General features: G+C 36.0%; 1 protein-coding gene across 10 annotated transcripts in view; it reads left to right on the top strand.

Moving 5' to 3' along the window:
- The window catches only part of SGIP1 (SH3GL interacting endocytic adaptor 1), a 229,555-nt gene extending 216,237 nt beyond the window's left edge, over positions 1-13,318 (top strand). For 4 of the 10 annotated variants that reach the window (XM_061121674.1, XM_061121679.1, XM_061121678.1 and 1 more), the window contains 4 exons: positions 2,326-2,528; positions 3,706-3,770; positions 4,365-4,529; positions 5,536-13,316. In XM_061121674.1, the coding sequence (XP_060977657.1) occupies positions 2,326-2,528; positions 3,706-3,770; positions 4,365-4,529; positions 5,536-5,558 (456 nt within the window). In that variant the 3' untranslated portion in view covers positions 5,559-13,316. Of the gene's footprint in view, positions 1-2,325; positions 2,529-3,705; positions 3,771-4,364; positions 4,530-5,535 lie in introns of all 10 variants that reach the window. The other 6 variants (XM_061121671.1, XM_061121676.1, XM_061121677.1 and 3 more) reach the window with 3 other exon arrangements.
- Positions 13,319-15,572: the final 2,254 nt, after the last annotated feature.

The following is a 15,572-nucleotide window of genomic DNA, read 5'->3' as shown; positions in this document are numbered from 1 at the left end:
AGTAACTGAGACAATCACATGTCTATAAATCCCCTCATTGGGCAGAGGAACTACTATGAAGTTGAGAACTCCCGCCGAGGACAAGAGTGTAGAAATGGCAGGGGAGAGCGAGTCACTCTGCTTTTGAGCCATCTTAAATAACAGACTTCTAAATAAGAGTTTATTTGCAGAGGACTGGGCTGCTAAAAATAAAGTGTAGAAATTTTATTATAAGGTTTATTATAGAGATTATTGCAAAGTTTTAAAACTTTGATTATAATGATCATCTAACTAAAATTATGTTATCAAAAGTCATGTCTTTCATTTTATAAAAGGATTCGTGTCTGGTTTTGTTTCCAAATCAACCATACCAGCTATGTAAGTGCAGCCTATCTTCAGGACCCTTTCCCATGGTGTCCATATGTGCAGGCATTGCTAGGCCAATAAAAAGCTGTTTATAGTCTTCAAAATCAGCAGAACTCATACTCCATGAATAAAACTTCAAGAGCACAGACACCACCCACGCAATCCCTGCGGTGTTCATACACTTGTAAAAGGTAGAAATAGTAACCTTTCAAAATTTTCACTGTGTATCCAAGATTCAAGTTGGTATTATTGTTTTATAACTTTTTGCTGATTCTTCAAATCTGACTCTTCCTTAGTCAAATTCACAGTTGTTTCTAACTAGAATTGACAGTAGACCATAGAACGCAGTACTGCCAGTTAGAAGACCTGGATTTAAGTCCTTAAAATGGCAAATCCCAAAAGAGTAATCATAACTTGCTTTGTCTAACTCGCTATTTGTGAAGAGCAAATATGATAAGAATATTAAAAATAGGTTGCAGTATTAAAATGTTAATTCCTTATTATATATTAGGCACTATGCTGAGTGTTTCATATAAAACAGCCTTCTTCAATCATAAATATTATTCTCATTCCCAGGACTTCTCTAGTGGTCCAGTGATTAAGACTCCAGCCTTCCAGGGCAGGGAGCATGGGTTTGATCCCTGGTGAGGGTACTCAGGGGCTTCCCAGGTAGCACTAGTGGTGAAGAACCAGCCTGCCAATGCAGGAGACCTAAGAGATGTGGGTTTGATCCCTGGGCTGGGAAGATGCCCTGGAGGAGGGCAGGGTGACCCACTCCAGTATTCTTGCCTGGAGAATCCATGGACAGAGGAGACTAGCAGGCTAGAGTCCATGGGGTCGCACAGAGTCAGACACAACTGAAGCCAGTTAGCATGCCCACATGAGGGCACTGAGATCCTACAAACCACACGGTGTGGCCAAAAAAACTAAAAAGTTAATATTTTTAAAAATTATTATCATTCTCATTTGGCAGACGAGGAAATAACAGAGGCACAGAGAGGTTTTTAATGACTGGTCCGAGATCACTCAGCTTGGAAGTGACAAGCAGAACTCACACCAAGATATAACTGAAAAATCAAAAACACTAATTTGAAAAGATACATACACCCCAGTGTTCATAGCAGCATTATTTACAATTTGCCAAGGTACAGAAGCAGCCTGGTTCCATCAACAGATGAATGGATAAAGAAGATGTGGGATATATGTATATCTATATGTATACAATAGTAAACTATTCAGCCATAAAAAGAATGAAATTTCACTATTTGCAGCAACATGGATGGACTTGGAGGACATTATTCTAAGTGAAATAAGTCAGACAGAGAAGGACAAATTCTGTATCACGTATATGTGGAATCTTAAAAATACAACCAACTAGTGAATATAACAAAAAAAGAAGTAGACTCACAGATATAGAGAAGAAGCCAGTGGTCACTAGTGGAAGGGCAATGGTAGGAGATTAAGAGGTGCAAACTGTTAGGCATAAAATAAAGTACAAGGATATATTGTACAACATGGAGAAATATAGTCAATACTTTACAGTAACTATAAATGGAGTATAACCTTTTAAAACCGTGAATCACTATGTTGTGCACCTGTAACTTATATAATGTTGTAAAACAACTGCACTTCAACTTTAAAAAGAAAGAACTCACATCCAGGACTATCTGCCTTCTTGGCCTCAGCTCCTAAGCACTGTGATACCATCTGCCTAAGTGACATAAAATGAATTGTAAACTCTAAAGTGCTATCGAGATTTTAATCATTGATTTTATGTTTTTAATCTATAACTTTTTACCTGAAGCGTCCAAATCTCCCTCACCCATCATGGTGACATTTTTTTTACCAACTGCTCATCTGTGAGCAGCCCAAGGATCTTTTGATATCTACGCATATTCCCATAAGACATAATCATAGCTTCTGGTTTTGTTTCAGATTAATGGTCAAGCCTTAAATGTTCTCTTTTCTGTCTTTGGCAAGGTGTCGGCCCAGGGCATTCAGTCCACGCCTCTGAACTTGGCAGTGAACTGGCGATGTGAACCAGCAAGCACCGACCTGCGCATAGATTACAAATACAATACAGATGCAATGACAACAGCCGTGGCCCTCAACAACGTGCAGTTCTTGGTCCCCGTGGATGGAGGGGTAACCAAGCTCCAGGCGGTGCTCCCACCAGCAGTCTGGTAAGGAGCCACCAGCCCCCTTCCTCTTCACCAAAGGGCTCCTTCTGGCAAAGGCTTGACAGACATTTTAGCATTTCTGTTTCCTATAGGAAGAGACCACAGTAGGCCTGGATGTCAGGGTTCAGGGCAGAAAACAGAAACTGCTGTAGCTATTTCAAGCAGAAAATGATTTAACACAGGGATTTTGTTCATACACAAAAAGAAGAACAAGGTTTAGGCTGGATCTCCAAGAATATTTCCCAGGACACCGCAGAGCTGACCCACCAGGGGAATTGCTACCTCTGCTGCAGCCAGGAAGGAGAGAAATTAGAAGGCTGTCAGTGGAGCCATTGAATTCTAGAATCCACCACCCTCATGAGAATCCAAGGATAAGAAAGCTCCTACTGGCACTGCCTAAACTACTTCTCAACAACTACAAAACTGAGACTGGACTGGAGCACTGTTTGTGAAGATTCCCCACATCATCTCAGGCTGCTGACCAGCAGAAAACAGCCCAAAAAGCATCAAGAAAATGGCCTCTGCCCTCCTACTTTCCTCCATATCTTAATTAGTGCATGTCATTGGTGAACCTTAGTCTGCATCTACCCTAATTACAAGGGAGTCTGAGTTTCATTTTGCAGTCTCTGTATTATTAAAAAGTACACTAGAGAAGGTATAGGAACAGAAAAAGAATAGACGCCGAGTATCAATAATGGCTATAAATAGAGCCTATTCTTCTAAGGAAAAATATTACAGTGATTCCATATGCTTGTTAGAAGTAAAAAGTAGAACATTAAAAAGAAAAGTCAACCATATAACAGCTTCAATTTAAATTACCTGAATTAATTGATCAACTAACACTTCCCTTCTATTTTTTCAGTAGATGTGTTAAATTTTTTTTAACCACACTCCCCTCTAAACGTTTATCTCTCTCACAGTGTTGTGACGGTAAAGAAAGAAAAAGCAGAGGATTTGTGGATAGATGGATGGATGAGTGAAAGGATGGGTAGATGGAAGAATAGATAGATGGAAGGAGGGAGGGGAAGAGGAGGGATGATAGATGGATAGATAGATAATGCTTAAATTGTAGCTAAAATTTTAAAGATCATTTTTGTTAATTAACACTTTGGAAAAATATGACATCCATTAAACAAAAACCCTTACATATGCAGAAGTCTTTTACCTATTTTATTTTTAGGAATGCTGACCAACAAAGAATATTGTGGAAGATTCCTGATATTTCTCAGAAGTCAGAAAATGGAGGTAATGCAATCACAGGCTTATTTTATTTAATATATAAAGCTGAAATAACTGTCAGATATTAGAAAACTATTAATCAAAATATCTTTAGCGCTAAAAGAAATCAAAGTATTTCAGTTAATTTTGTTGTGTATTATTATTTTTACCAATAAGAGAAAATAGTTCTTCAATGAATCCTCTGTTACCTCTTTTCCACCGAACACCCCACATCAAACAGACCATACATGAAGCAGAGACCTTCTAATGGAACATGTTTTCATTCTGTATCAGATCTCACACTCTGATAGTTTAGATATTTTTTACTTTCCTTGGATATTAATCATAAGCTGGAAATACATTGCCTTCCAAGTATCATGCTTCCAAATTTTGAAGTACCATTTGGCTGAATTACATTTTTATTGGTGTATTTTAAAAGTCATGAATAATATTTCATGATAAATATTATTCACCACTGTTTTGTCCCTGAAATATACATATACTATGTTCTAGTAAGATTGATTTTGCACTTTAACCTTGAATACAATTTCCAAAATTATATCCAGAATGTTGTGTTGAATGTTACCTTTTAAACTGTTATCAATAATACTCTTTTTGTAGGGGTAGGTTCTTTATTGGCAAGATTTCAGTTATCTGAAGGCCCAAGCAAACCTTCGCCATTGGTTGTGCAGTTTACAAGTGAAGGAAGCACTCTTTCTGGCTGTGACATTGAACTTGTTGGAGCAGGGTACAGATTTTCACTCATCAAGAAAAGGTTTGCCGCAGGTAAGTGGGTATCTTGTGTGCTTATTTGCAAACAACAATATTGCCTTAGCTATTCTGCCTTAAGAAGGAATATGTTATGATTTTCTGATCATCTTCCTCCTCTTCTTCTCCACTCCCAACTCCCATTTCCCATTGCAATCAGAAAGCAAACCAATTGTTGAATGAAGTAAAAATAGGGCAATAAACTGGGGAAATCAGAAATTAGGATGGCCCTGCCTACTTATCATGGCTCTGGCCAGTTCTTACATGGGACTGACCTGTCATTCCCATTATATATGTGTGTACACTGAGGTTAATGATATAAATTCTACTATGTTATATTGACAAACAAGATAAATGCCATTTTGTTAGACTGACAAGCAAGATAAATGCTGTTTTGTCTCTCACCTGAAAATGCTTTTTCTTCAGCAGATCTTCATAGATTTTAGACTCAGGCTCAGCTGAGATCTAAGAGTATCCATCTTTCATTTTAATAACAACTTAAAAAAGTCTAGGCCAAAGATCAGAACCAGTTACCTTGAGCTGAAATATGGTCATGAGACTCCTTTGGGGGTCTCATGAGAATTTATTGGTAGGGATTCCCCAATATTAAGGTGATTTTTTTGTCAAGGATTTGCTGGGATACTTCCAGATTTTTATGGTTGCAGTATTAATATAATTATCAATTAGCCCCCTTTCACTCTCAAAAATGACCCACATTGAAAAGTAATTATATGATTACTCCTACTATAAGAAGTTGATTCTCACATCCAGGAACAAATCTTCCAACCTATTCTGGACCCAAACCTCTGCAAAGTGTTCATATGTGGAAATGTGAAAAGGCAACACGTTGGTCTAGAAAACTGAAAACTTTAAACACTTTATATGTTTTATGTTAGTGTTATACCCCTTGAGTATATAATACTTAGCTTCTAGAAGTAAGGCAGGAAGAATAAAATGTTACCCACATAATAACCATATTATGGAGCTAGCAGATAACCTGTTGATATGTTGTTTTATTTTTCAGGAAAATACTTGGCAGATAACTAATAAAGTCTTATGCAAGGATTTGGAGATTCATATAATGGAGAACTATTGTATGAGAAACAGGTTTTAATTTTGGTTTGATGAAAACAAACCAAAAATCTGCACTTGGGATATATCTGCTGGAAATGTCAATGACTTTCAGCAATGATTTCCCTCACATGATACCATGATGACCAGTCCTACAGTATTTACTTCTAGGTGTAATATTGTTAATGGTTTTAAAATGTAATTATTGTATTTGTAAATTGTACTCATTCCAGTAAGGCGGTTAGATACTTGAGTTTTAGCATTTTACCATTCCTGAAATGGATGTAATTTAAACTGTGGTATGTAAATTTAATAGTAGTACTGTTGAATGGCACAATGCTTACAGAGGTAGATTGCATTTTGTCAATATATAAAATTTAAATATAATATCGTTAGTTGTCATAAAGGGGGTGCCACGCACAAAGAAAATTAAGCAGAACCAGAAAAAAAACTTCCTTTTCTTCAGTCCTTAGTATGTTTTACTCTAGTGCTTAATAAAAATTCTATCTTCAAATGTTTAGTGGATTAAATTCAGAAACTATTTCAGAAAACAAAAAAAAAAAATTCTAAAGTTACAGCATATTCAAAGAAAAGCATTAATTGCCACTTTTTAAAAAGCTTTTTTTTCAAACTGCAAATTTCATAAAAATGCAAACTGTGTAAACAGGGCCTCTTATTTTTATAACTTGTGTAAAAAGGGAAAGCAATTCATATTTAAAGTTTAAGTATATGAAATTATAAACAAGAATAAAGAAGATGTTGAAATCTTAACTACTCCCCTCCCTTCCACAGATTACCAGATCTGGGGACTACTGAATAATCAGACTAAAACCAAAATTGTGGTTTTAAAATTTCAAGAATTTCCATGATTGAACTGGTTAACAACTTTTGCACAATATGTCTAGACAGAGACCCTTCCATCCAGCATGGAGAATTGTACCAAGCATCTTCCTCATTACCCACAGGAATCAAAACACTGACTCTAAAAAAAACAGAAAAAAAGATTTCAGTCCCCAGTTGAAATCCAGAAGTAGAATTTTAATCATCATTTATATTATATGGGAAGGAAAAAATAAGCTTTATAATTGAAATTCTAACCACATTATTGTGCAATAAATTTCCTTTTGGATAAGATTCATTGTATATAACTATAAATCTTTGCCGTTCTTAGGGAATCAAACAGAGAGTTATCAAAAATGTATGTTATGATTTCATTGTTGCAAGGTATAATAAAAACTGTAATTATTCAGTCTGGCCTCAATATGGGAATTCAGGATGGAGAAGTCCTTCTTCAGGAGTCCCAGCTGTAAAATCTTCCTTCATTACAATCTGAAAACATGAATCTTCCTTTAAGTCATAGAACCTATTTTAACATAAACTCATTCCTGTTCTAGGTTATACTATTAAATAACTATGATTATTAAGTTGTTATGTTTATCATTAGTTGCTAAATTTTATTTACATCATTCATATTTGACAAAGAACTCTAGCCCCTTAAAATTTTAGAATCAAATTAAATTTTGTAAGCTTACTTTTAAAATGAAATTGTGACTGGCAATTGTTTATAGTAGAATTTTTTAAATTAATATTTGTACTCCTCAATCAGTGCTTGCTACCAAGAGACTGTTCAAAATGATCTGTTTTACCTAAGAAGAAGTCTTGCTGTGCAAACAAATTCTCGATTGGCTCCCCAAGCAGTCTGATGTTGAAGTTTTTTGAACAAGTAACTAATATAGTTACTTAGTCACTTTAAAGATATTCAATTTTATTTTGAAATAAAAATAGAAAATGAAACCTTTTAAATCCCATAAAACATGGGGAAATTTCAAACACTGGAACCAATGGAGAGTAAGTAGCAGAAAATTGAGAATTATCCAGCATATGAATATAAAAATGTGTTTTTAAGATATTAATCCATGAGAAAACATATTAAATATTAACACAAAGCATATTAAAAATATGTAAATATTATTGGTTCTCATGTCTTGCTCATTATATTTTATTTTATACCATTCTAGAGGGAATTAGTAATTAAACACAAGGTTTTCCTTTTCATAGAATACTTTTGTTTATATTATAAAATGTAATTTAAAAACAGATTAAATTAATCTCTAACATTATTCAAATGTCTCTAGATACCAAATTTGAAACTATGAAGATATCCTATGATTCCATAATTGGTCTTATGAAACAGAATAAAAGTCAATGATTTCAAAATTATTAATTAATTTTGAAATATTATTATTATTATTGAATAACAAGAACCTTAGTAGAGAATATATCCCTTCTTCTTTTGGAAAATAGGTCAAATAACAACACAATAAATTCATATCAGGGATTTAGATTTTGGTGGGTTTTTTTTAACCTTGTAGTTTATAATCTCCTGTTATTCTTGTATCCATAGTACTATACGATAAGAATTAGTGTTAGGAAAAATGATCCTAGACAGTGAAATTATAAAAGAAACATTAGGTCAGGTTCATTATCAATTCCTAAAACAAAATGTGCTAGTACATGTTCAGATTTTTAATACCAAGCATTAAAAGAAAAAGATTTCTCATTAGCCAGGACACCATTTCCTGAGTGTTATGATTAAAAAGATTCTGCTCTAACAAGATAGAAAGTATGAATGCTTTATTTTGCAACATGGAAAATGTTTTTTAAATAAATTTCATATTTTTCATGTTATTTTTAAAAATAAATTTCTGTTAAGCATTAGTCTGAATTTTATCATAATTGGAACATATAGTTCCAAACAATTTAATTTTAAATTGTTTTTAAAGCTCTATTCTTCCCTACACTTACAGTCAAAATGAAAATTCACTGTATAGTATTTGGAAATGCATTTCACCTGTAAAGAAAGAATGTCTACATTTCAAATGGTTTCAAGTGGATACAGAGGAACCATCCCTTCCAGAAAGTCAAATTACAATTGTTTTACTTTTGTTTTTATGAATTTTTACTTAGTGTCAATCTGCAAAGTGTTTGAGTCCACAATTACTCATATTTCCATTTCCAAACATTCATTTCAAAGAAGCCTGGTAACTATATCAGCTCTACCACTAACTCCGTTATATGACCTTAGAAAATCACAGCCCTTTTTAATTTCTCAGCTTTAGAATGAGGCATTGGGATTGCCAGTGGTTTCCAAGCTTTTCTTAACAGTCACTTTTTTCTACTGAAATTGCACATGAATTCATTTTAGCAAAATAACTAAAATCAATAAAGGAGTTCTTCCAGCAGTTTAAGTCTGGCTCTCCAGAGCACTGTTTAAATACCATAATAACACAACTCTGATCTCTAAATCTCCCACCTCAGATGTTCCATGGTTCTACTTGGCTAAAGAGAGATCCACCTTTGGGGGCTTTACAATCACAGTACTTGATATACAATAAAAATTGATATTCTCTTGAGTGCCATATACCACTCACTATGGATGTTAGCTCACTTAATGTTTATATCAACCCCCAAATGGTACATACTCTTTTTAATTAGTATTTTACAAATGGTGACATTGAGTCTTAGATTAATAATTTGCCCAAAGTGACATAGCAGCTGGAAGTAACCCAGTTATTTTGACAACAACGGGAGCAATTGACTTGTTTGACTTATTCATTCTAGGAAATGAACTCTTCTGTTTTATTTTACTATACATATTTCATTTGAATACCCAGGTAAAGGAGGCTATGAAAAATTAATACCAAAATAGGGATAATTCCCAAAGCAAAATTGTTGGGAAAGAATATTTCTCAAAGCATGATATGTGAACCACTTGTTTTATCATTTATTTAACAAGGGCAATGGTTTTGACTAAGGTATCACTATAACCCCAGAGCCTAGAAGATAGTGGGCATCAATAAATTTATACTGAATAAATAAATCTGTAGGGGTGGAGTTTAAGAATATGTACTTTGACAAGCACCCCAAATTTGAGAATCACTGCCCTAGTAGATCTCTCAAGTACTTCTTAGTTCTGACATTGCAGCAGATTTTAGCCATTCAATTATTACTTGAATACCATTTTTCTATTGAGCATGTTTTTTTTTCCCATTCAGTCTATTCAGCTTCCTCCAATCTTGAAAGAAAACCAAGAGGTAGAGAGATTTGTTTAGGAAAACACCCCCTTTTTTTTGGAGTTCTTTTATTTTGTCTCATAGTGGCCTAACATGCATTCTCTCATTTTCATTTTTCTGTCCTTTTGTCTATGTTGTCAAAGATTAAAAGAAGTAGGGAGGGTGCAAGCTGTCATGAAATCCAGATAAAATGTCTCCCTTCCTGCCAGGGACACAGACCTCTAACTTGAGTTAACACTATTTATTTTGTAGGCCTTTGAACAATGCTTTATCAGCATGGACTAGTGTAATTCCAAGAGAACTGCACCAATCATTTTTGTTTTTGCATTTTTTTCCTCAAAATTATCACAGTCTGTCAATTAAAGTTGAGTGATACAGTAAAATGTACTAAGGAGATGAGTTTATGGTTTGTTGGGGTTTTTTTCCTTCTTTCTTTTCTCTAAAAGATGATGCATTTGAGCAAAATCTCATTCGATCTAAATATATTCTTTTTGCTACATAGTTTTCTGATCAGGATTTTTTAAAAATGGAAGCATAATTTTTTATGATATCAAAACTAGGATTATCTCTAAATACTGCTTTAAAAGTTAATGTAAAAAAAAAAGTTAATGTAAAGTCAACATGCTATTTCCTTAAAATGAGTCAAATTAAATTGTTGATGTGAATGAAAAAATCAGTCTTTGTTACACTGATTAAAGAGACTGTTCTGGTGAACCACCCCACCTCCTTTAATGTGTGTGCTTCTCTCTTGAGGCTTTTTTTTGTTTTCCCACTCCTTTCTTTTTCTTTTTTTTCATTTGGCAAACAGTAGTTAAATGCCATTTGCTCATTGGTGAATCAAACATGACTCCCATTATATTACTTTTTGTCCATTGAATGCATGGAGGAAAAATGAGATAGGAATGCAATGTTTAATTCCCCAAATATAAAAACAAACAACAAAACCCACTAGCATTTCTATTTCTTTGATATTCTGTCATCTGCTATAGGCAAGAATTGCATTTTAAATACATAATTGAATACTAAACATCCTTTTTGAAAGAATGTCAAATGTTAGGGTCTATTGACTAACATTGGTCAGACCTCTTACAGTTGCTCATGTTTAATATCTGATTTTTATCCAAAATGAGTATTCCTAGAAGAGAATGTCACCTCCCTGTTTGTTGACATTCACCACAGGGATAACAACTTATTCTCTAAGTTTGACTTCTAAAGTTATTTTTCCTTTGATTTACAGTATTTCTAATTATCTCCTTTATCTCTAAGGTAGTACATTGTCCATTCTAAGTACATCTTTAACCTTATAACAAAAGATGTTTCAGAGAAAAGCAAACTTTATGTGTCCCTTAACTGGTAAAAATAATAATAATAAAGAAAGGATAATTTTACTTCATTCACCGTATTCTGGTATTTCCCAAATCATGTTCAACACTGCTGCTTCTGGCAAGTGTTCATTGTGGTCTGAGAATAAATGATCCTAGACCATAGACCTCACTCCTTGGACATTGTTAATTAATGTTAGTGCTTTAATGAAGCTTAAGAAAGTTTTGAATCAAGAAAACACTTTTTTCTAAACACATTTTGAAGAAACTTCAGAAAAGTTTTGTTTTATATATCTTTCTTTGACTTCAAATAATATAACCAGGAATGCTTTGAAAAAGATGCTTTAGGTTTTTTGTTTTAACCCTAAGGAAAATTTATGCCACTTTAAATGAATTAGTATCTACTTTAAAGTTCATTAGTATGTCTTAGTGAATTTTATCACCTAAAACATTCAAAACAGTAAAATTGTTTCACTAATTTTTTTAAGTATTATTTTTAAGATCTGCACCTATGGGTATCACATCATGCTGCAATCTGTTGAAGATGGTCCAGATTCTTTATAGAGGGTAATTAATACTTGTGAACAATCCTTGGTAATACTTTTATCTAAATGCTTTAAGAAATTGAATCATGATGAATTGATGCTCACAGCATTTTTATATAAGCTTGTTAGAAATTATATGAAAAACATTTCAGTTAAACCCAAGAAAAATGTGCTATTTAGTATAGATTTTGCAAGACTCCTACATTCTGTTACAAGCAGAGCATTACATAGTACTTTTTGCTTTGCTTTGTTTTGCAAATCAGTTGTTTTCATGAACAAAGTTTCTTTAAAAATTCCTGGGTAAACTGTCTGTTATCAGAGAGAAAAGAGTAAAGCTAAATCACTTTACATTTCTCTAAATACAGTTCAATTTTTAATTCAAAGTGTGTGAATCAGCATGATGGATTATAAGCCATTTATCATTTTTAAACATTCCATTGAATGAGTATATCATGCAAATGCTAATTCCATCTTACTTGTTCAGTTGTTTATTACTTCGCTGACCTTTTCTTTTGGAAAAACAAACTTTAGTATTTTTCATACATCTCCACTTTGAAATATTTTAAATAATACAAAAAATGACTAGCACTGGGATCACTGTCCCAAGGTCCAATGTCAGGTTTTTTCTTGTCCTTATGAGGTGATAGGATGATAATTTTTATAGTTGTGATTTTGCAGGTCAGTATTTCATTTTTGCTTTCTTAATGGATATGCATGAGAGAGACTGACCTCTGCTTCATCTCCCTCCTTGTGTCTGTCTCTCTCTCGGTCTAAGGGAGTTGGAACATTGCTGCTGAATAATTTTTCATGAAAAAGCCAAGTGTTGGTATGATATGTAACTGTCATCTATAAGCAGGGCTTCACTACAGGTCAAGCAGTTATATGAAGAGCTGGCTTTTAAAACTGTTTGAAGAGTACTGGATTTCAATATACAAAGGATGATTTTTTTTCACTTTGCATAGGAGAAGATCTAAAATGGTCAAATTTTATTTTTGTGCCTGCTAAGTGGCAATGTAAGGCATTTTTTGTACTTTTAACAGTAAGAAAAACTAGGAAAAGAATCTCAGAGAAATTTAGCTGTATTTCTAAAAGTAATAAAATTCAGTCAGCTGTCTTTCTTTAGGAAAATGCTATTAGTGTATACTTTGAGTTGGTGGTGGCTTTTATTTAAAGATCTCCACGATATCTGTAGCAAAAGTAGACAATGTCTTTCTGACCTTGGATGGAGTACATGTTTTCACAAAATACCTTGAGCATAAAACATTTACAAAAAGAATTGTGGGCTAAAATACTCAAAATACTTTGAAAATCAGTTAAAATGTTGATGACTGGCTCTTTTTCCTACATGTGTAATTCAACAGAGAATACTTTATTCTCATAGCCGTAACTGCTTTGTCTGTGATGAAATCTCTATTGCTTCTGTGCTGTGCTCAAGAAAAAACCAGCAAAAGAATCATGGGTTTGTTCCTTCACAGAACTGCCCAAAGCTCTCTGATGAGCCAGGGTGATATGAATGTGTAATACTGACTTCTTGAAGATAACCATGAGAACATTTTAATGTTACTTGCCTTATACATTAGAAAAAACCGTGGGTATCATTTTTTGTAAATAATGATTTTTACAAATGTTTTTTCCTTCATAATTTTCCCAATCACCCATTTCACAAAATTCTGAATATGCAATTATTTATCATGGCACACTACTGCACCTAGGGTTCCCATTTCAGGACAAAGTTTAATTATATGTGAGAACAAAATCAAATATCTCAGTAAATTGTTATTTCAATGTAATTTTTCTGGAAAATAAATGAAAAACAAAAATAAATTGAGTTGTGAATCTCTTTTATTACCAGCCTCTTAAAATTTTACCACATTTCTGGAAAAGGCATTGCTTATTTAGGGTGGACATGGTACGTAGAAGTGGGGGCACAGTGCAAGGGCTTTAGAGTTGGACAAATCTTAGCTCTATAACTATGGTCTTGAGTATGTTACTCAATGATTCTTCATTTCGTTAAATAAAGTTAATAACCCCTTATCCTGGGGTCATTGAACAGATTAAATGAGATAATATTTACCAGTCACTTAACAATTCCTATTACAAAGATTGAAGGCAAAAGGAGAATAGGGAGGCAGAGGATAAGATGGTTAGATAGCATCACCAACTCAACGGACATGAATTTGAGCAAACTCTAGGAGATAGTGAAGGACAGGGAAGCCTGGCCTGCTGCAGTCAACAAGGTCACAGAGAGTTGACTGGACAACCACAACAACAGTTACGTAGTGAATAGCCACAATCCTCTCCTGGTCTTATTTTTTTGTGAATAGCGATTGAGATGGGCCAGAAAATGTTACTGCTCTTTCTCCAATACTATCCTAACCTTCATGTGCTCCATCCTTATCCAGATGTATTGTGATTGACAGGCAATTCTAGCTGCACTGGGCACTCATCAAAGGACCTGCACCAGGCTAGGTGCTTAGAGGCACCATCTTATTTCTGTCTCCAATGACTGCCCACTTTGTGAGGGTCCCTTCAAGGTCTGGTTTTTTCCCCTTGTGCTGAGGGAGGGGTTCTGCAGTTATAAGGGGGATAGTTATTAAGGAGAAGGGTCCAGGGGTTGTGTCAGGTAAGTCCTCAATCCCAGTCTCCATTTCAAATCTTCTTAAACTTTAAGGGCTGGGGAGGGTGATGTTAAGGAAAGTGTAAAAAAGTATAAAAGTTTGTAATGCATGAAAGATAAGCCTGTGAGTTCCAAGGGGTCTTGGGCATATTATTTATTATCTCAGAATCTCAATTCTCTAAATCTGTAAAGAAATAACAACCCTTTCTTGAAAGAGTTGTTGGGACGACTGGGTAAAACTAAAGCTGTTTGCCAGTACCTGATAAATGTAATTATTCCTTTCATCAACCACACAGTGGGATGTGGGGTCAGGGGTCGGGGGAGAGGATGGGGCTGCTTTACTTTCTCTCTGTGCCTCGCATTTCCTGTCCTAGGAACCGGCGGCATTTCCTATCCCTGTCCCCGACATCTGCAAAAGGAAACTGATGAGGGCTCTCAGGCCCGCCTCTTGAGTCCCCGATATCCCCCTCGCTATAGAATGACCCGGCTCCTCTGCAGCCCGCGGCCACCCCGCGGCACAGCCGAGCTCAGAACAGCCCGCTCGGGCAGTGACGAGGAGCTCCCTTACATCCTTAGAGGACCACGCAACTACTGTTCCTGCCTGGGGCGGGCCAAGGACTCTGTTTGAGAAGGTCACCTTGGAGACAAGTCGCGTAGTCCAGTGGGAGTGCGGGAGTGCGCGGGCAGAAAGGAAGCCTGGGAGGCGGGAGCCTTGCCAGGCGCCCTGCAGTGGAGGAGCCTGCGGTCTCGGAGGCCAGGGCTGAGCCGCGCCTGCAGCTCTTGCCTAAGGTAAGCGCGGCCTCTCTGCAGAGCGCCTGGGCAGGAGCAGAGACCGAGGCCCAAGTTCGAGGGTCCGGGGAGCGAAGGAGGGAGAGCCCAGTGTTGAGAAATGGTCTACCTGCCTTGTCCACGACCTCTCTCCCCCAGGCCTTATTCCTCCTCCCTCCAAGAAATTAGAAAAAAATGACCCCAATTTTCAGAACTGGAAAGCGTGCCTGGCCTTTGGTTCCCTGCCCGCCTGCCTGTCTGGGCTTCAGAGTGATGCCCAGTGCAGAGCTGGCCAGCCGGGTCGGGTTGTGGAGCAACTTGAGTTCTGAGCAGTCTACCTGAGGTCTGCTTGGAGACACCAGCAGCCTCTGCCTCTCAGGACCTCTAGATCGGGATTCTGGCCTGCCCTGTAGCTTTGGAAAAAGGTGAACAGACTCAGGCATGTGTGTGTCACTTTAAGAAACCTGAACGACCCTCTTATATAGGCTCAGTATGTCTTGTCCACACGTACACACGCTCAGACACTCTCACATACACAGACACACTCCTACACACAAAGGCATACACATGCAGTGCACAGACATGTCACACACAAAGGTGCGCACACAGACATAGCAACACACACTCAGGTACACAGATAATCATACCCACAGGTGCACACACGA

This window comes from Dama dama, chromosome 20, assembly GCF_033118175.1.
Source record: "Dama dama isolate Ldn47 chromosome 20, ASM3311817v1, whole genome shotgun sequence".
Classification (NCBI taxonomy): Eukaryota; Metazoa; Chordata; class Mammalia; order Artiodactyla; family Cervidae; genus Dama; species Dama dama.
The sequence above is the reverse complement of the archived record's forward strand: the minus strand, read 5'-3'. Positions and strand labels throughout refer to the sequence as shown.